Source organism: Neopsephotus bourkii, unplaced genomic scaffold, assembly GCF_033783945.1.
Source record: "Neopsephotus bourkii isolate Nb327-2 ecotype Australia unplaced genomic scaffold, CSIRO-AGI_Nbou_v1 NB_1768, whole genome shotgun sequence".
Taxonomy (NCBI): Eukaryota; Metazoa; Chordata; class Aves; order Psittaciformes; family Psittacidae; genus Neopsephotus; species Neopsephotus bourkii.
The window spans coordinates 10,344,593-10,365,959 of NW_026902242.1; the positions used below are offsets into that span (position 1 = coordinate 10,344,593).

Genomic DNA, 21,367 nt, shown 5'->3' on the forward strand with positions numbered 1-21,367 from the left:
GTTTTTTGGTTTGGTGGTTTGTTTTTTTGTTTTTTTGTTTTTTTTTTTTTTTTTTTTAACAAAGCTGGGAATGGAACTTGACCCTGGTTAAATATTGGGATAATGTGAAACAGTAATCCATGAACAGCCTGAACAGCTGAGCACCATCATTTATGGGCAGGGCTAAGGAGTGGGAGGGCTCTGTTTTGTGTATGTGTAGGTATTCTGGGTTAAAATTCCCCTGGTTAGGGAACCTGACCGAAAACTGAGTATAAAATTATAACTTAGCTTCAGGTAATACACAGTTTCATTCAAAACAATGTTAGGTCATTTTAACTATTTCCACCAAATATTTATGGGGTATATGTTTTCTGTGTGGCAAACGTGATTGCTGTAACAAGCTCCTGATCGTCTGTAAGTTTGCAGAGTTTTCATCGTGCCTCTTACATGTTTGTATTGAAGGCCAGCACCATGTGTGTCATCCCAGGTTCTGTAGAAAGCATCCAGTCATGTGCTGCAAACTCTGTTAACTTGCTAGTTCTCAAGTAAAAACAAATACACAAAACTCTTTGAAGAAATATATTTCTTTTTACTTTTATTTATGGCTTCTGGGCCTTTTGCCATTGTATGTATAGAAAACTTCCAAAAGAGATTTTATTTTTTTTTTTTAAATAGGGCAATGACTTGATTACCTGGCTTTCAGATAATTGTCATGTTGAAATTGTGATAATGCTGAGAACTTTTTAAAAGACTGCAAGAACTGTATTTATTTTTCCAAATGTAAAAATAAAACACTCTATCATTGCAAACCTATGAATTCTTTGCTTATATAAAAAGTGAATGCTTTACTTTCTATTTTCTTGTGTTAGGAATGCCCTCTCAATGCTATCAGTAGCAGTAGCTTAAATAAGCAGCAAAGAAATAAAATTAGGACCTATTGGAAGAGCTCTCTTAAATTTATTTCGAATGTTTTAGGTAGTATTTCACATATTTTTAGGTGAGTATTTTCAGACATCTTTTGAAATTTCAAGATTGTTTTTGCTCTGCTTGAGACTGTATAATTAGCTTTATTTCACAGATTAATTACTAGTGGCTCTACTACCTGACCTCCTAGAAGAAATCAGTGATTTATATTGTGAAAAGTTAGATAGCATAGGTGATCTAGCTATAACACACAGTTTTTACCAAGGGTTTTAACATGACCTAGTAGCCTATTGCTTGTATGAATGCATCTCTTCAGTATGACATTATACTTGCACTTACCATGTGGTTTTTTTATTTCTTATCTCCTTGCTTCATTTTCTCACAGAGATCAGAACATTCTGGATCCTACTTTGGAATATGTTAAGGTAAGGTACCATTTCTTATACTCAGAATATTTCATTTGGTGTATAATCAGCACTGCCAGAGCATTTCCAGTCATTTGTTGTTAAATACTGCTTTTGTCTATCTTTTGCTACAGAAAAATTAATTACAAATATCAGATTGCTTTCTGCCTGATTCAGTGAAATGCTTGTGAACATTTTACTTTGGGGGGTAGGTTGCATTTTTATACTGGGTCCTCTTCAGTTCTGTGGTGACTACCTATGAACTTGCCTTTGTTAGTAGATTGAAAGAATACTTGCTTATGGATTTCAGGGAAAGTAAAGGAGCACATCTGAGAAGATCATAAAAATAAAAGATTAAGGTTTACGGTTTTAGCGATATACTTACTACCATTGCAGTTGGAAAATCACTTCTGGTCGAAAAAGTAACTGGCATCCTGGCAAAATTGTAAATTCTGTTTTCCTTTTGTACAAGATCTAAGTGCTGAAAAAATAAATATAATAAATGTGTATTTTATTAGAATAAATAAAACATTCTGGAGCATTCATGAATGTTATTGAAAAATCAGTCCTCAGTTGGCAATATATAAAATTTGGAAGGTGCTTTAGGGATGTGATTCTGCATTGAGAGTCTCTTGCAGTGCTGCAATTTCCACTGAATTAGCACCTTTCAACAGGTTTCATTTAAGTGAATATTATTTCTGAGAACCTTGAAAAGACCTGGCTTCTATGTTATGTCTCTCAACAATGGACTTCTTTAATTGTTGGGCTTTGTTCCCTGTCTTTTTGAAGACAGTAGTCCTCTGAACATTGTCCGATAAAAAAGGTTAACCTTGGATGTAGGATATTTCTCTTAACCTTGGATGTAGGATATTTCTCTTAACCTTGGATGTAGGATATTTCTGTACCTATTCATATGCAGAGCCTGAATTTCTCAGACACCTTAATTTCTACTTCAGGTTAGAGTTTTGGTCAGGAAGGAGCTTGAGAGACACTAAGCTGAGTTCTGTTGCTAGAATTCCCTCTGTGGGTGTTCATAGCTGATGAAATTAAGAGTGTCCACATTGGGGTTCATTCAGGTTGATCACAGAAGTAAACTAGGAATATGTAATGCAACAGAAGTAAACTAGGAATATGTAATGCAAAGGCAAGTGCAAAGAATTAATTTGCCTGAAAGTGTGGAGGGGTCCTCTGCTGGATTTTATGCCTAGGGTTGGAGTGGAGATAGGAATTAGGGTTTCAAAGAAGGGAACAGGAAGAGCAGAACACAAAGGTCTGTGGAAAAGGGACTGCCAGAGGACTCTGAGGACTGCTGCTGGAATTCTGCTCTAAAAAGCTCAGTGTTGCAAGGTCCCTGGCTTCAATTCCAGCCTGAAGTTGAGATATGGTAAAGTCGCAGAGACAGAGGAGGCCAAGAGCCTTCTGAAGAATACTGTAGAAGAAGGCATGCCAAAAGCAACTAGGTGGTGGACATGTTAATTGCCCTATTTAATTTACTGTCTATCTTGCATTATGCTATATAGAGTACATTGTTACAGTTTGAATAATACGACCAAGAAGAAGGCAGAGGTTTCATGTGCCAATTCATCAATATGTGTGTCTTGTCTTGTTGCAGCAAGTTCTCTATTACAAATGTGGTTTCTGGTCTTTTCAACTCTTCTAGTAGAAGCTTGTTTTGGACTCCTGTCAATAGCACTGGTGCTAAGCTTTGTTATTAAAACTTTGATGTCGGGGCAGAAAGCCTGGGGAAAAGAGTCTTGTGAGGGAGAATACAAGGGTTACCGTTGCCTTTTTTTCTCCTTCCTCTTTCATTTTTTCCTGTGTGTGCCCTCACTTTAGAGAACTATGAGTTTTGTCCCCATTCCAGTGACATTACTAGCCCCATCCCCCCCCCCCCCAACTTTTTTTGGCTGCAAAAGTCCAGGTTAGTAACAAAACTGCTTTCAGAAATGTATTCTTACTCAAAAAATTGTCATTAATGCCAAATAAAGGAGGCCTTTCACCAATAAGTTATCAGTTTACTATGACTGTAAAAGATGTGCCTGAGTTCATAACAGGATCTTGGAACCTCCTTTGCTGACTTAAGTTTCAGTAAGTACATGTTCATTGTCTTCTATAACTCACTTTGTAGTAATTACTACATTAATGCTTATAAATTCTCCAACTTCTTGAATAAATTCTGATGGCAGTGTTAAGTCCAATATGAACTGCAGAACACCAACCTACTCAAGTTACAAAGCTGAAAAAGAGATTTCTAGCATTTTGCAATGTTGCTTGCACCAACATTGCCATTTGCCCAAGTTTGCCATATAATGTATATGTACTTAGTTTGAGCAAGAAGGTTGGTGCCAGTTGATGGCTTTGGTTGGTGGCTTTGACTGGTGATGCTTAAGTGGTGAAACAAACACCTTTAAATGAAGTGATAGTATGATAAGAGGGAGAAAATGAGAACTTTGGGGAATCTGATTTTGCTGATTCAGGATATTGAAGTTCTGCGAAACACATTCGTATTTCTGATGCCCAGGAAAATATAGCTAGTAATGTCTCTAGGCAGAGAAGTGTTGATTGACTGACTGAAAACACAAACTTGAGTGTTGTGTATGATGTATCAAGCATACTTCAAAACTAGAACAAGCTAATTGTACACAAAGTCTCGATAGCAATTAGTGTTTCATCTTACTCCAAAGAGATTTTGGCTTAATGTGTGTTTTTACAAGGCAGATTTTCTTTCAAGTAGTATGTGGCACAAGTTTAAGTTGTATTAGGGTGGTCTGGCTGCTGGTGATTCTACCCAAGAGTTAGAGTCCCAAGAAAATTGTACTGTCAGAGCCCTGAGGGCGCTCATTTGCCTTAAGTGTCCTGATCAGCCTCACTTATGACTTGCACCCACACCCACAGAGCAAGGGCTCCGTTTAAACTCAGACTGGGGCCTTCAGAACTGCTTGAGCTGTGTCTTAGTTGTGCCTGCCCTTAGCCATGCTGATCCTGCAGCACGCTACTTGAGTTTCTTGTGAGTCCCGTAAGAAAGATAATTAATACTTGTTGAGAATGTGCTCCTGATGGGGAACTGGACTCTGCTGTGAATAAAATGCAGAAAATTCATTCAGGTTTGTGAAAAAATAACACAGTTTTGGTTTTTGTTTGGTTTTTTTGAATCCAATGTGGTATGTTTCTCAGTGAAAATAATATGATGGTGTTTGTTGTGGCAATAGTGACTACAAGCAGGCATTGCTCTATAAGTCACAGAGACTGATAGCGAACTTAAAAAGCTGAGTGTATCAATTTGTTTGTTATACAAACCTTTATTTGCTATAATCTGTGACTAAAAGTAACATAAATAATTCCTTGTATTTCAAAATGCTCTGGGCAGAGGAAGGACTAATAGTTTTTTCTCCTGGTCTGTTCTGTTCAAGGTACAAGACAAAAGTGCTGATTATTATATTAATCCTCTGAAGGCTTTTTATTAGAGAATGCTCTCTGTAGGCGCACTATGGTTTCTAAAAATTTAATGTAAATTACAGGTAACAAATAGCAGTTTCCTGCACCTTGAATATTGATGTATTAGTTCATTCAGTACATAGAGAGCTAATTATGCAAAAGCAAGTTCTAACGAAAAAGTACTGATTTGCTGAAGCCTGAATACTGAAGTGTCCATATGGTTTCAACCCTTCCTTTGTCTTCACAGTCTTGCTGAAACCATGGTCACAGTTAAATGGCTCTTTCAAAAAACCCTTTTATGATAGAAGTGAAAACAGGCCAGACTGCTTTGAGTCAGGCTGCTAACCAAGTCATGAAAGAGATTTACAGACACAATAGCACGTTGTACATTCTGTGAGATTTTTACAAGGTTTATGAGCCAAATAATAGATCCATTGGTAGTCTTAGCAGGTTGTTCCCACACCCTGAGTCTGCACATCCACAGAACAGACTCCTGCAGGGGGGAAAGGATCAAGTGCTGGCAGATTTGAGTGTGTCAGAGAAGTTCTTGTGAGTCATTTTCATCAAGTTCATGTGAACTAAAGATAGCTTTCTATCCCATTCCTATTCACTATAAATACTTCAGGATCTTTTAATAGAAGTCTGTGCTCTAGTCATTAAGGCTGTTACCAGGGTGGAAGAAAGAAAACCAGATTTCCCTCCTCTTTTCACATTTCCTGTGGGAATAGTGCTAATGATTACAGAAATACATATCGTTGATGAGTATTATTATGGTTTTGGAGTTTGATCTATAAGTGGAAAAAACCCCAAATTTATGGCTGATTATCTGCTCAGCATGATCACAAGGGAAGTTTATATTTAGATTCAGAATTTAAAAAAACCTGTCAGTGGTCTAACGAAGTTACAGCTGCAGAAAAAAACTATTCCATTCTGAGCTTTACTGAAAGATTCTAGTTTATTTCTGCCCCACAGTGTTAATTTTTTTCCCCCTGTTTTTACTCCTCCTTGATTTTTCTTAGAAAGCAAACTGGCATAGAAATTATTGTCATTTTGTGAACTCAACTACAAATCCATTTTTTTATGACATTGTCATCTATCGGTCATTATTTGTGGCTTTGCAAGATAGAACAATATTTTGTGAATTTTGTTCAGGTTCAGAGGACTTTGATCAGGTGATGAGGTTTATTGATGCAGTTTATGCACTTGATTGCACAAATTAATAATATTGTGGATATCAGTAAAATATATGTGTGAATATTTGACTTTCATATTCTAATGCATTCTAATTGCTGTGCCAAGAAGATAATGTGGTACTATTAAACATGGAGTTCGTGTGTGTGTGTGTATGGATGGTTGGGAAAGTTTGGGGGGGGGGGAATCTGCATTAGCATGATAAGTAAGTTGCAGTTTTGGAAAAAATTCTTCCTGATGACATTGGAATTCCGTTGCAAGGAGACTTTTTTAGACATGGAAATATATATTAGAGAAATCCCCACTCCACTGGAAAAGTTGCCAAGTACAGTGTATACCTAGTCATGAGCTGCTGCGTATCACTCTCCTGTGGAGACTTGACTCTTAAGATGCGAGTTGTGACTTGTGAGCAGTAAGTTTGCTGGGTTTATGCATTGTTTGACAGTGTTATACATGAAGTATCTGAGCTTTGAGGAATGTCTGACCCTAAGGCACCAAATGATCAGGAGTCTCTTTTTCAATCCTTGTGTGCATATGTGTTGGTTTAGGTTTGTTTTTTTTTTTTTTTCCCCATTTTTTCAACTGCTTCAAGGGCAACAGCATGACACAAGGTGGAATTATAAGATGCAATGTATTTAGTTGAGGAGAAAAGGAGTATACCCATACAGCTGACTGCCTTTACACATCTCTCTCTGTTGTTCTGGATTTGTCATCCAACTCAAATAATCATTACTGGTGTCAGTGGTGTTCAGTCAGAGGTATTTAACTTTTTCCCCATGTTTCTCTACTTATTAGGAACAGAAGCTTGTGAAATATCAGTACACAGAAGTTGCCGCTTGTATATAAGCTGTATAGATCAGAAATACAAGATCCTGTTAGAGCTAATGTAATGTTGAATAACTAAATTGACCTGTCTCACAATGAACACTTTCAGGTTTGATGCTTGATCGGTTGTTGTAGTTACACACTGCCATCTGGAGGAAAACCCCCCTCAGTGTGTATTTTTGTAATCAGGTCGTGGCTAGTAAAATCCATTTTTCATAATAATTCCATTGTAACCTTTGTACTAATAAAAAGCCTGTAGTCTGACTGTTGGGACTTAGCTGCTTTTTTCTGCAGAGACACAGAATGGGGGGGAAAGGTTTCCTACCTTGATTTAATTTTCTAGTGGGACAAGTTTTGGCTGTTGCAGTAACTTAAATCGTCTTGTACTTTTAATCCTGTTTTGGTAGTAGTAAAGTTGCTTATAAGATGTGCCTTTTCTCTGCTTATAAGGGGCAAATATTTCTTTAAGTATGTATGATTGTTATTCTTAAAAGCTTTCAGCAGCCCAAGAAAATTTCACAAAAGATTTAAGGTGGTACATATCTCGTTGAAATTCAGCAGATCTCAAGTAGTCATTTACCTTAAAATCATTATGAGAATCTTGCCCTACTTCTTTGGAGTTACTGAAAACTTGTATTATTTATTAGAATGTAGTTTTCCATAACTGATGATGGAATCTTACATCCAAGTTTCAGTATTTTCTCATGTTGGGTTTTGTTTGACCAACAGGCTAATCTCTGAGAAGATAGTTGAGTAGCAGTTCAGTAATGATTTGGGTCAAAGTGATGACTAAAATCCCAGCTTCTGTTTGCAGTAAATATTCAGGAAGTCTGGTTCTACAGCTCTGCAAGACAGTTCACTTTTCTGTCTGCTGTCCTAGATCATGTTTTCTGAGTAGAGAGGTTCCCAAGTTAGCTATTGCTGTTTGGGGCTTTTTGTTCTTTCCCAGCCTCCAATTTCTGAATGCCCTGATGAGCTCAAAGATCAAGGGGGCGTGGGGAGATGTCTTGTGCTTTCTGGAGGATTTTTTTGTTGGTGTTGGTTTTTTCACTTTTTTATGTATATTTGTTGGGTTTTTTTGGTTTGGTTTGGGTTTTGTAAAGTTGTGTTTGTTACGGGAGGGGTGTTTTGTTTTGTTTTTTTCTCAGCATCCTGTGGGAGGGCTTTTTTCTCTTTGTGAATTCTCATATGACTTCAGTCAACTGGATAGTGGCTCTATAATTATTCTGGCCTTTATTGTGAAGTCTTTTAGCAGTGGCTCTTGCATTTCTTTCTCCTGATGTTGAAATGGAATTTAGGTTATTTTTTTGTTTGTGGAGCATGTTCTATAATGCTGAATATGCTTTGGTAAATCTAAAGTGTTGCTAATTCGTAGAGCAGCATGCACTATCGCTATTTGCATGTTAAGGGTTCATCTTGCATCTGTCCTATCATGAATTTGACCCAGTTAATGTATTCTGCTTCTTGTCTTATTCCTCATTAACTCTTCTATCTGATCTGGAGTCATCAAAAGCCACTACATGTACTGAAATTGCACTGAGCTTTGAGGTGAAAAGTGTCTATAAAGTTACCTTGCATTGATTTCCTTGGCATCACTAGTAATACTAGTGGCAGTGAATACTTGGTCGATCTTTTCAATATCTTTGTTAGCCTTATTCACATATGTGAAACGTTAACTACAAAGGTCTGAATCTGAAACGTGGGTAGAAGTTTTGAAGTACGAAGTAATATTTTCATCTCTAGTGATCTTATGGAACTTGGATTTAAATTAATTACCCTTTTTCACCAAAATATTCATGCCTGTGGCTCTCAAATGCTGGCAGTTGTATGCTTCTGTTGGTAATACCTCCAAATCAAAATGACAGTGTTGGTGAAAGGAAATGCTACCAAATGTTGGTATGCATTTGCACTTTAAAAGATTAAAAAAAAAGAGTGGTTTTTACTTTTAAGGCATTGAGACATGGTCTGCTTCACCTTGATTTGTGATCCTCTTACGTTGCAAACAGATTTGTTTTCTCTTCTGTCAAATACTGTGATTGTTGAAGTGACTAATAATTTCTGACAAACCATGCTTTCCTGCATCGGATTCAGCCAAGGTGTAATCCTGGACCCAATCCATTGCATTGCAGTAGGCACTGGATTGCCTCATTTGACAGAAAAGAACATGCAGTTTCCCACAAAAGTGATACCTGTGGGGAAGAAAGAAAGGTGATGAATTATAGTATTGCCATACTATAGTAGTGAATATTTTCTCTATCTTGGCAAGAGCAATTACAGCTGTAATGAAAAGGATCTGAAGATTTGAGTGTGGACTGAGCAGTAAAGGGCATAAACCTTAATTTACTTGTACAGTCAATTTGATTTTCTTTCCGTTTTCAATTTCTGTGCAAACACTTGCCAGTTGACACTAGAAAAAAAAGCTATATCTGTGTGATAGTTTCAGCTGGAGTTCTTGCAGCTTATGGTAGGCTTTTATATACATACATGAATGGGGGGGGTGTGTGTGTGTGTATATATATATATATATATAAAAGGTATGAATACCACATAGAATTGTACTCCTTTTCGCATGAAATATTTAAACTGTTAACAGCAGCAAAGATCTGACTGTAGTCTAACAAATTCTGTGTTGATTTTTTCTTAGCTGTTGCTTAACTGTGTCTCCTGTGTGGAATATTTACTTTTGTATCCTTTTGGGGCTTTTTTTTAATGCATGGTGTTCCAGAGGAGTTACGCCTTAAAGGTGATAGTTACTGATGTGGTTGGATCCTTTTCGTAAAGCTGAAGATGGACTAATACCAAAAGTTGACTGAACATGAAAATATTTATATTTAGCTCCTTTGTAGCAATGCCCTACTGCAGCTGGTTTTTAAATGTCTATAAGCGTGTGAACCACAAGGGGGAGTGAGTATACAGCTTGTGAAAGGCAGATTATTAATAACCAGTTCAGGTACGCTTTACTGATAAAAGCTATAAAGTTCCTAATCTCTTAGTTTATAGGTAGGCGCTATGCTTATAGATAGTAATTAGAGCAAGACTGGTACACTCAGTGTGTCTGTACATCTTGGTTCTTTTTGGAGACATTCTGTTGACATAGTTTGCCCTGTGGAGAGGGCAGGAGGAGTATTAGTACATTTCAGTTGGGATGCCATCAATAGAGATGTGTGGCAAAGGAGAAGCTTTGAGTTTTTATATGTTGGATACTATTAGGAGCTAAGCACCTGCGCAAATGAGGGAATATAATGCTATGTTGGCCATGTAGAATACCTCTATGCCTTCAAATCCTTCCGTTAATTCCCTTTTGAAAAGGAGGTATATGAGCTGAGGTGAGCTTGTTGCTTTTGCTTCATCAGAGTGTATTGTGCAAAAATGTGGGAGGGAGACAGGCCCCTTATAAAGGCTTTTGAAAAACTGAGCTGTGACAGAGCCCAAGTGACTTGTGAGTTTTATTTTTGAGTGCTAAACTTCCAAAATCTCCCTTTATATAAAAAGGAAGTATTTTCGGGTATTCAGGAATTTTAGGTAAATAGCTGATTTTTAAATGTGAAGTTATGGAATTTGTTCATGTTTGAATTGTATTTGGAATTGGTATAAATCTCAGACAAACAAACACTTTATGTTGACAGGACTGGGGAAGCTTTCAAAAACGGAACTCTGAAGTTAGCAGTTGTGTTAATGGCATCTTTTTATATGCAAGAGGAGCTCTTTTGTGCTGTCCAGCAAAGCTAAAGTTAGATTAATGACAGCCAGCAGGAAGAGAAGAAAATATAACCATAAATTGTGAACTAATTCTGAACAAAAGGAAGTTCATGCCTTTTCATATTTTCTTTCTTCCCTTCCCCCGTTCCCTCAATCCAATGAATAAATGTAAGGAAAGACAGGTGAAGCATTACAAAATTCGTTTTGTTTGTACATGGGTTGGCAGACAGTAGATGGAGCTCAAAAATATGTACTAGTTTTTGGTGGGATCAGTTGTACCTGCTGATGGCTTCTTAACAGGGAGATAACTAGTAGGAAAACTGTGCCTATTGCCAGATGACTTTAAAGGTTGTATGTCTAGTTATAAAAAAAACAGATTTTTCCAAAGGTAGTTGGGTGTCTTAAAGTACAAATTAGGACCCAGTAGGCAGCTCGTAAGCTGGTTGGACACTTTATTCTTATACCTGCCAGTCTGGGTTTTATGTCAGTCAAATTTTCAAATGTATTTATTTATTCAAGCAGCATTGAAAGCTAAATAGATGCAAATTCTGGTTTCTCACTATTCCCGTACAACTGCAGCATATTTCTGACTTTGCCTCATGGAACTGCGATAGAGACAAGGAAGAAATTACGCCAACCTCTCCCATACCACGCCTGTGTACTGCAAACAAGTGTAATTACAGTTGCTGCCAGCTCTATTGATTTATGCTCAGAAGCTGCAGCAACAGCATGCAGGAAATGAGATTATAGAAGAGAACATGAAAGAGTCAGTTCTGTTAAGAATTCACACAGGTATGGTAGGACATGAGCCAGGTGGTGAGACTTCAGACAGTTGAGTTAGGGACAGATGAAAGTAAGCTACGCTTGCTGACAGTATTGTCATCCTCTTCCTTCCACTTATTCTACACTTTCAAAAGTGTTCAGCTGTAAACAAGCAGTTGGCTTGTTTGTAGTGCCCAACAAGCAGTTAGGCACTGCTTGTACTTGGAGGCATCGCCCCCAGAACGTTGTTAGAGGTTATGGACTGTGTCTGAAGGGCTTAAGTACTGAAACTTAATGTTAATAGGCATTGTGAAGATGTTGTTTCCATGGACAAATTATTTAGCAGTTGTCCCCTGTTTCCTGACTTTCATTAAAAAGAAGAAATACCTAGTTATAAAGTCTTATGTATTAAATGAAGAATGTTTCAATCTGAAGATTTAAATGCTTTGATTTTCTTTGGGTTACTTTTTCTTTCAAATTTTATTCATAGTGTACTTTGTTGCAACCTTACATGTACCATTTTATAGCCATAGGTACTCAGTGTATATGCATATGCACTGGGTAATAAGGATTTTCCTGTATTCTGTATGATATCATCAGTCCACAGTGAGCTGTGTGCTCTGGCTTGGCTGCATGGTGTATCATATCAGATGTTTGTGATTGACCCTTGTACAGTACACCATGCCTTCTGTGTTTACAGATGGCTTTCTGGTTACTTTCGTTTAGTGGAGAGAAATCTAAAGCATTACATGTATTTCACTGTATAGTGTTAGGCTGATTTAAATTGTTAATGATTTGTAGCAGTGGCAAGCCACCAGTTCCCTCGTCTAATTTAGTTCGAAGTTACTTCTCTGTAACATGAAATCACAAATCCTGTGTGTGAATTATAAGCACTTCCACGAACATGGGTGGTATTTGGTTCAAAATAGTTTCTTGTAGATCTAACTGCTTGTGAGTTTTCAAACATTTATGTTTTTATGGAGTTCGATTGCTTTACTAAAGCCACTTAAAACTTTGAAGGCATATTCTTGTGATGAGAGAAAAAGAAACCGAACCCTCCTAAAGAAATTATCCCTACATTGTGTTTTATTTAACCTGTACAATTATAGCAGCCTAAGAGGATTCCCCCAGGGCAGGTTCACACTAACCACTATGAAGGCTTCAGACTCCTGCCTATACAGCGTGCTGTGAGAGTGGAGCTGGACAGAGTTTAGCTGTGTCAGGGAAACAGTCCCAGTATGCAGTGCTGGGTGAGTGTAATTTAGACCAGACCATGAAAACACCCTGAATAAATCTAGAGTCAGGTCAGCAGAGACACTTTATCTTCCTGATGGACTATTAGGAGCTCAACATAGAATATATGATAAAGTGTCCTTAAACTCAAGGGGCCTTGAATTCTATGAATTTAGAAATCCTTTCAGAATAAGCATACTTATAAAAACTGCTATAGCCAGCTATTCTTAGAAACAGATGAAGGGATTATCAGTATTTTAAGGTTCTTGGCAAGAATCTTTGAAAACAAAGAAATGAAGCTGATGGTTGAGCTGTTGGTGCTGAAGGGCATTATAAATACATCAATAACTTGACTTAGCGGAAAGATTGTATATTCTAAGGTGCAAGAAACAGATGCTTTATTTCTCATGTGTAGAGTCTAAGAACACAAAGTACCAGCAAATTGTTGCAGGACAGGTGAGGGAAAATATGGCTAAACCCTCCTTTGTTTCTCTGAGTCAAAATTTACAAGTGTAAATCTTATCTACATATGAAGTGTAATTCGGAGCAGCCTGAAGGCTGTTCTCAGTCATGCTGGCTGAAAGCAGCAGTGCAGGAACTAGCATACTATTACCAGGGGCTTCTCATGTACTTTTTGAGATTCAGTAGTCTCAATTTTCATACTGCTGTGTCACAGTCATGCAAAGCCTCTGCTTCTGACTCCTAAAAATGTCATCCCTTTATTGAACTGTATGTGCAGAAGTCGTGTTAACCTTAAATAAAACAAAAATCCCATTAGCTTTATTAAAAAAAAAGATTCGCTATCTAAATAAAGCACCCTCTTTCCTGCCAGTTAATACTGTTGACAAAAAGTGTCAGCAACTGCTGTGTGAAATCGTACAGTATTATTTTTTAAGGTTCATTATTTCTGGCATTCTCACAGCGTACGTAATTTTTGATTCTTTACTTACTCCACTACAGACAGGAAATAAGGAACAGGCAATTACCATTTGTAATTTATGCCCTGTTGTTCATGTAGCTGTGGATGTAGCACTTCAACTTTTTTCAGTGCTGCTTAGTAACAAGCCTTTCAGATGAAAAATAGACATGCCCACGTTGAATACATATTAGGCCAAATTTACTTTCTAGATTGAGCAGTGCTATTCCCATTGAAGGGGGAGATTGTGCCTACAACTCAGGGAATCTGTTGAAGATACGTTGCTTATGTCCCTTTGCTCTCGGGGGGGAAGGACTAGAGGGGGAGTGTAAGCCCTGTTAAAAAGGTTTGGGAAGGTACATATGTATTATACATATGTACATATGCAAAAACTTAATTCTTTGCCTCCCCTGTGTTTTTACTACTTGTTTTGGGGGAAGAAACTATATTAAGAATTATATAGTTCAAACTACACGTAGAGAACTTTATCAATTCTAATTCCGGTGTATCCCTGGGTAAATGAGTCATACAAGAAGTTGCAAAACTAACAGGTCTTTCTGTAAGACGTGAAAGTACACGTGAAGCTATTGAGACTGGTGGAAATATGCGTGTGTTAACTAGTGAACTACAATAGTGGTTGGATTTGCAATCTAGAACTTGACAAATTAGGAAGTAGATAAAGGGTACTGCATCTTCTCTGTTGTCACAAGTACCGCATCAAGCTACTGTGAAGTGCTTCATGTTGAGCTCCATCAGGACAGCCACTCCAACCCTCAGTTTTTAGGAAAGTTGTGGGTTTTTATGATGATTGAGAATCTTTGTGTAAATTCCAGTGCTACTTCTTGGTTTATGTGCCAAGTCTCATTGCTTGATGCAAGCACTGAGGGCACTCACATTGTTCAGCCAGTGTAGGAAGAAAGTGCTCTATTATTAGGTGAGAAGTATTGTCTTGCAAGTAACATCAATAAGTATTTAATATATGTGCACTCCTAACTATGGAATGTATGTTACTGATGAAAAAGGCAAGAAACTTTTCCACTCCTTGGGACTAACTTATTCCTAATCTGAGATCTGAAATGTCTGTGACTTCTGGACTTTTCGGTACCATCCCAGTTATAAATGACTGATCTCTTCAAAGGTTCTCTTTTTTAAGTGTTACAGGATATCTTGTACTCCTCAATCTAGTATATTTTGTTTCCTTTCACCAGTGCTGTTAACTGAGCTGTTGCAGAGTTGAGGTCTTGTCCCTGACAGCTATTGCAATTAGCAGAGTTATTTGCCTTTTGCCTTTGTTATTGAGAGGGCCTTGAGGTATGTAGGATGGATTCTTTGAGTAATGTAATGGTCAGTAAGCTACGAATTGCACTGTGCAAGAGAATAGAATAATAAATAAAAATGTTGCTTTTTATTTTTAGTGCTTGTTTACTTTGCCAAATCAGAAGTGTTCCTGAATTCAGTTCTTTTTCTCTAGCATTATGCACAATCCCATGGGACTGTCACCAAGCCAAAGCTGTCCATTGCTAGCTTTAAATACTAAAGGTACCTTGGTTGCACCACTAATAGTGTTCATGCTGACAGTGTTGATTTTGTGCTATTTTTTTTCCAAGGACTGCTTGCCAGAGGCTTCCTAATAACAAATAAACATATTTATAATTTTCTTTGGTAACTTAAGCTCTAAAGGTGTAATTCTTATCCAAGTATGAAGAGGAACAGTCATCAAACAGTAATCAACTGTTTTTCCTCTTGGTTTTTTTCCTTTTATGTGTTTTGTGTATATATTGTTGATGACGCAGATAGAGATGTGTGATTGAGCTGGAGCAACAGATTAAGCCTTTATCAGCACAGGGAGACAGTCAGGTATTGTATCTCTTCAAGAAGAAAAGTTTGGCTTGAACTGATAGCTTAAATACATCTCTGAGGCAGGGGATACCAAGATAGAAGAGCTAGAATTTCACTGGTGAGTGAAACAGATCACATGAGGCTTCTGACACTCTCTGTATGGCATGCTGGAAGCAAGCATGCCAGCGGCCACCGACTTGATAGTATCAGCTTTGGCTGTGGAAGTGCCGTGGACGGATATGTGAGTAGGGGGTGAGCAGCTCTACCAGGCAGTAGTGTTAGTAAAAAGCTTGCTAAACCTCTGAAAACTGCTAATAGCGGCTGTTTATCTTCAGCCTTGAGGAACCACAAGCAGCAGAACTGAAAATGCCGAAGGATTATAATGTTTTTCAAATGCTGATTGCAGCAATTTGCTGCTTTTATCATCGTAAGTCTATTATCAGAGTCAAGGTAGGTGCCCTTTTTTGATAGCACTAAATAAACAGTGTGCTTCTCAGTAATGCTTTTAGGTTTTGCTCAGAAGTGTTTGTTTTTATATGATGGTTGGGTACAGTGTGTTTCTGTCCTAAAGAACATCTCATCTCAGATTGAAGCTTAAACAGCTCTCAGTTTTATGAGCCTGAAGCTGACTGTATGTTTGGGCACTCAGTGCAAAATGCCCTGGTTTGGAACTTGCTGAAGAGCATTTTAGCAAATCACGTTTTCAGAATATAACTGATCGGACCATTTGGTTCCCTAACTTTTTCATCTACTTACTGAAAATATAGTGAGTTGTGCTCAGAAGCTCGGGGGTTTTAAGAACTTAAGACAATTTTAGACTTGTCCTAACGTTTTTTAACTTATAAAATTACAAAATACACAAAATTATATACTCATAGAATGCTTAGTTTGGAAGGAGCCTTTAGATTCTCTAGTCCAAACTTCCTCCCATAGGCAGGGGCATCTTTCACTTTATGCAAAAATGCACTGTATGCACTAAATAAAAAAAAAAAAAAAAAAGCTTTTAGAAACATTTTGAGCCACACTTGCAGAATTGTGAAAGTTACTTGGGAGTTGAATTGTACTCAGGTGGGGTACCTAAATACTTCTGAGGATCTGTGAGCTATGCCTAAGCTTTGCTGTCTTTTTATTGAAGATTTATGCTTGAATTATTCCTTGAATAACATAGCATCAGCTCTGTAAATCACTGTGTAATGTGTATAGATTTTTGTGGAGTGCTTCCAATGAAGAAGGATGTGAAGGTTGCTATCTTCTGGCCTGTCAGCTTTCTAACTTTGATGGAGGCACTTAAAAGTGGGGAAGAGCTGCCCCCCTTCTCCCTCCTCCAGTGATTTACCCTTTTAACTGTCCATTTCGAAAGTGGGATGTGGGGCTCAGTCTTCTGGGCACAGTGACTCTGATCAGACTGTTTTTTTTTCTCACTGAGAAAAGTGTCAGAAGTTATCAGAATAGAGCTAAAACTGCTCTCCTGTTACTGTAACTAATTTTCATTTTTGTTGTGATTGTAGGGATAAGGCTTAACTCTTCTGTTCTAAAAGTTTTGAAATTGTGTCGGGTTTTATTGTTGGCTGTCAGAACAGTTACAAAACTGTTGTTCTTGACCATGCATGCCCTTTATTTGACTTGGCATGAATTTCTAATCCTTAAAATAACAGTGGTGTTGTCATGGCAACTTTCCATTTAGTCTAATCCATACAGCCTCTAGAGAAACTGAAACATTAATAGTGTTTGGTGTATGGAAGGTAAAAAATAAATCCTTTTATGCAGAAACAAATTACAGCTGGGCTCTTTCAAAAATAAGGTTCTATTTAAAGAGATTTGCAGCATTTAAAATAGATTTGAATGCATGCTTTCCAGCTTGCAGATTTAGCATTAGTTGACTCTGAAGTGCTATTTTAAGACGTTCTGATGGTAGGAAATGGGGATGCATTTGCTTAAGAGAAAGTGGCTGTAGGTATACAAACAGCTAGTGGCCAAATCAAGTGAGGTCTGCACCTTGGGACCAAATTATGTACTTTCTATATATGCCAAAGTGCCTAGAATGGTCTGAACACCTGACCTAAGGCGGCTTCTTACTTAATTCATGAAAACATAGCACCTCAAGCAAAATGAGATGAATTTTTAGTTTTTATGGTAATTATAATCGTAATGAAATACCAAATTGATCCATAACTGAGCTGCTGAAGTCTGCAGCTACCCCTGAGAGATTTAGGTTCTTACTGGATTCAGTTGTAATTATGTTGTCTGATTTAATGGGAAACAGTATGTGGCCAAGCTCAGAGGTGCCTTCTTGTGTCCTGTCAAAACACAGGAAACAGTACAGCACTTGAATACTCGCATTTTGCTGTACTTAATTTTAGTGTGTGAAATCAGGATCCCAGTAACAGATGTTTTGTTTGTTTTCTCATGTTAATAGAAAATATAATGATCAGTGCAGAATATCCGAACATGGGTCTACTCATTCTTCAGTCATGATGCGTCAGTACTTCTGACAATCCCATTTGGTATTAACAGCTGCTTATAGCTAAGGTCGGTTTCTACATTTGAGGAAAATGAAGGGAAACTTCAAGACAGGGGTTTGTGTTTGATTCAAAAGGAAAAAAAGTTGAGAGAATTCTGAATTGGGACTTAATGCCACATCCAAGACAAAATACTGTTCTTCATTTTTTGCATTTTTTGGGAAGAACTAAGACAAAATCAGTGATAAATGGTGACTTAAAAAATAAAGAGGTCTAAATTTATAAAGTTAACTTAGCCATGACAGGGTCTTTTAGTTGTAACTAGTATAGTTGTAATGATTGGAGGGAAGACCTTGAAGTTCAAGTATTTTCATTCTTAGCTCTCTGCCATGATTCACCCTCAGATGAAGCTGTGCAAAAGGGGAAAGCCACTCAAATTATCAGGTCTGTCAAAACTTCCAACACATTGATCTAGCTCATTACTGGGTAATGTACTAATGCTATGAATGTGGCATGCGTAAGAAGCCTTTTATAAGTAAGCTACTTTTTGCAAGTGCCATCTTTTATCTTGGATGAATTGCAAATACTTTTTATAGATAGTAGATCTTAATTAACATTTCTTCAGTATGTGGTGATCTAAATCTGTTTTGCTGGCATCCTCAGGCTTCATGTATCCAGTTTCAGCATGTATGTGGAGGCAGTTGGATTTGATAACATGAGTATAAGTCATCACCACCCAACATTATGGGCCTGCCTTTTTGATGTTAGATGTGGTGGTGCTGGGGAGGGCCAGAATGGCAGGCAGAGATTGACTTACCAAAATGGTGTAAAATTTTGTCTAGCTCTCTGAACTTTGATCCCCCGTTGCCTTCCTGCTGAGTTTGGGGTTTAATGAGTCTGATATTATGTAATTGTTTTTCAGTTTCCCATGGTAATTTTAGACAGTTTATTAAATTTTCACCCCAGTGTACTGTCTATCTTAAATATATAGATAGCACAAGAACCACTGGTACTGTGTAAATGATTCCTGTTCTGTGGGAAAGGGAACATTGCCGAGTAGATACTTTTGCATTTAACTTCTTGGTAATACCTTTCATTTAGGTATTTCTTAGATTAAAACAAAAAAACACAGCTTCTAAAATCCTTTTGATTTGTTAGTCAGAACTCCCACAGTCACTGAGTGAGGAGATAAGGATTTGGCTAACTCAAACTCAGGATTTCTCAGGATCCATATTCTAGAAATGAGGCTGTCCTCCTAGCTCTGGATGTGGTCTTCTAGAAAGTTAAGGATTTGTTATCAGTGTAGTGTTGTAGTGGAAAGTGAATGCATAGTGCACTAGAATTAAGTCTTCCCATTACCTTCAGCTAACATTAAGCTTAAGTTGATATTAGAAGCCTTTATTTTCCTCCTCCCAAACATCTTGCTAGTTAATAAAAAGATGGCAGCTTTTCTGTAAATGTCAGGCAGACTGGGAACATGTCCATGATGGAGTGTATTTGATTTGAAAGAGCTGTCACAGTCATGATGGAAGTTTTCATGGTGATTTGTTATCTTTTCATCAGTAACCTCAAAAGTTGTCACCTGTTGTCTAAACAAGCACACAGAAATCTTGTGGCTTCAAAATTACCATCCTCCTATGTTAATTCTCTGAGTGGTTCAAAATTTCTCTCCAGTATCTTGGGCATAGTGAAAGTTTTTATAGATGTTCTATGTCTCAAACAACAATTAGTGATAAAGAAAACTAAAATCCCACAGAAGCTGGCTGTCATATATGCAGAGAGACTTCTAACACCCATTTTGTACCTCCCATTACTTAATACAGTGCTTGTTACAGTCCTGAGTGAGCTCTGTGTGCTCTGGAAGATGAAGAAAAAACTGCACCTGTGAAGAGCATTGCCACAGTTGTTCAAAATTTCCAAGTTAATTATGAATTGGTTTCCTAAATTTAGAAACTCCCTTTTCCCTGTTAGCTCCTTCTGGAAAAAAAAAAAAAAACCAAACCAAAAAACTTTGTCCATGTGCTCTTTGTCAATGGTACTAGTTTAGTGTAGAGGAGAAAGTAAAGGCCAACAAGAATGTTCTGTGTTTGCTCATGGGTATTGTTTAAATGCCTGGTGCAAGTCTGTTGGTCTTGGTGGCTGATGAGTGGAGTTATAAGTGAAATTAAATATGTTGTACTCATTATAATTAAAATTAAACCATGTTATGAATTGATGTGACTAAATTAATAAAAATAAATGCTCATAGTGCCAGTCAGTTATTCTGATCAGGATCACAGGAGTGCAGAGTTAGAGACTTAAGGGATCTGTGCAGCCAGTGAAGTATATCTTGATCCAGAATTGGAACTTTGACAAGAGATTGTTCATTTTCTATGTGAACAAGTTGATTGCTCTCTAGAGCAATAATAATAATAAATAGAAAAAATTAATTCCTTTGTTACTTTTCCAGATGTTTTTAGTGTCCAGTGTCTGTGCATCCGCCCCTTTCTTCCTTGTTTTACATCTTTGTGTTCCCTCTTGGTATTTCCTGTCCCTGCCTCATCACCCCCTTCATATTTTTCTGTTGATTGATCTTGCTGTTAAGTTATCCACTTGACTAAAAGCTATGCAAATCTTGCAAAATTTAAGGTTTTAATCTATCACAAACTATTTTCCATCTCTCCATTTATTTGGAGATTCTGTAGGACATAGTGATTTTACAAGTTGAGGAAGTTGTAGTTCAGAGTTCGTGCTGTATTTAAGCAAACAGCAGGCCTCTAGTTTTAGAGAAAAGATGGATTTGGGAGAAAGGTGTAATAGATTTGGTTTAGGTAGATAAAGTGCATTTATTGAAAGTTTTAAGACAGGCACTGGTTTATTTCCACAATCAGATCACACTTCAGTTTTCATACAGCTGTTCTTATCTACCCCTAAGAATTACCTCCTTTTTCTTTTTTCTTGAATTCTTCAAGGCAACATGAGCTCAGGTGGTTCCAGGGCTGCCTGTTGGGCCAATTTAAATATCAGCTGGCAGAGCTGTGCAAAGCACCAGGGAATAATAGAGATTGGATGGAAATGGTGGCCACCTTTAGTTGTGTGATTGTAACAGCCCTTGGCTGCCCTTCAAGTAGGTAGTACTTTGCACGAAGGACAGGAAGAGATGTGATGGGAAATTCCATGTTATCAGAACTGAAGGAGCTGATCTAACATGACAGATTTTGGACCACTTCCAAGCTGTGTCCATAAAGTAAAAGTCTCTTCCTCATAAATCAAGCTGTTGAAAAAAAACAGCAACCAACCAACAAAAGAAAATCCAACCAAACCCCCACTTAATCACCTTAGAGAGGAATTAGTAACAGTGGAAGTAAGCTCCTGTAGAAACCTGTGTGATTCTCATCTCTGCTGTTTTGATACTCTATTGGTACGTGTACTTCACTGGAGTTGTTGGAGATATGAACTGAGAAAAGAATCCACTGCCAGTAGGCAACAAAAATAACTGTGGGACTTCTATTTTGCTTATCACCAACCTCAAACAGTAGATTATTCAGCACAATTAAAAATTACTGTAATGTGAAAAATTCAGCCTGGATGGTTGACACAAGAGCTTGCTACAGTGAGTTTCCTTTGAAGGGTGCCAATCTATCAAATGAAAGTAACCCCTTGGATGCATGAACAGCAGATTATTGTGAGAAACTACCATTAACATGTGTTCACAAGTTTCA

At 37.6% G+C, this 21,367-nt stretch overlaps 1 protein-coding gene across 3 annotated transcripts in view; it reads left to right on the plus strand.

The window, feature by feature from the left end:
• Window positions 1–21,367, plus strand: part of BCAR3 (BCAR3 adaptor protein, NSP family member) — a 92,385-nt gene that overhangs the window by 54,881 nt on the left and 16,137 nt on the right. For 2 of the 3 annotated variants that reach the window (XM_061379315.1, XM_061379313.1), the window contains exon 3: window positions 1,289–1,328. In XM_061379315.1, coding sequence (XP_061235299.1) covers window positions 1,289–1,328 — 40 coding nt within the window. Of the gene's footprint in view, window positions 1–1,288; window positions 1,329–15,432; window positions 15,658–21,367 lie in introns of those variants that run through there. The other variant, XM_061379314.1, reaches the window with a different exon arrangement.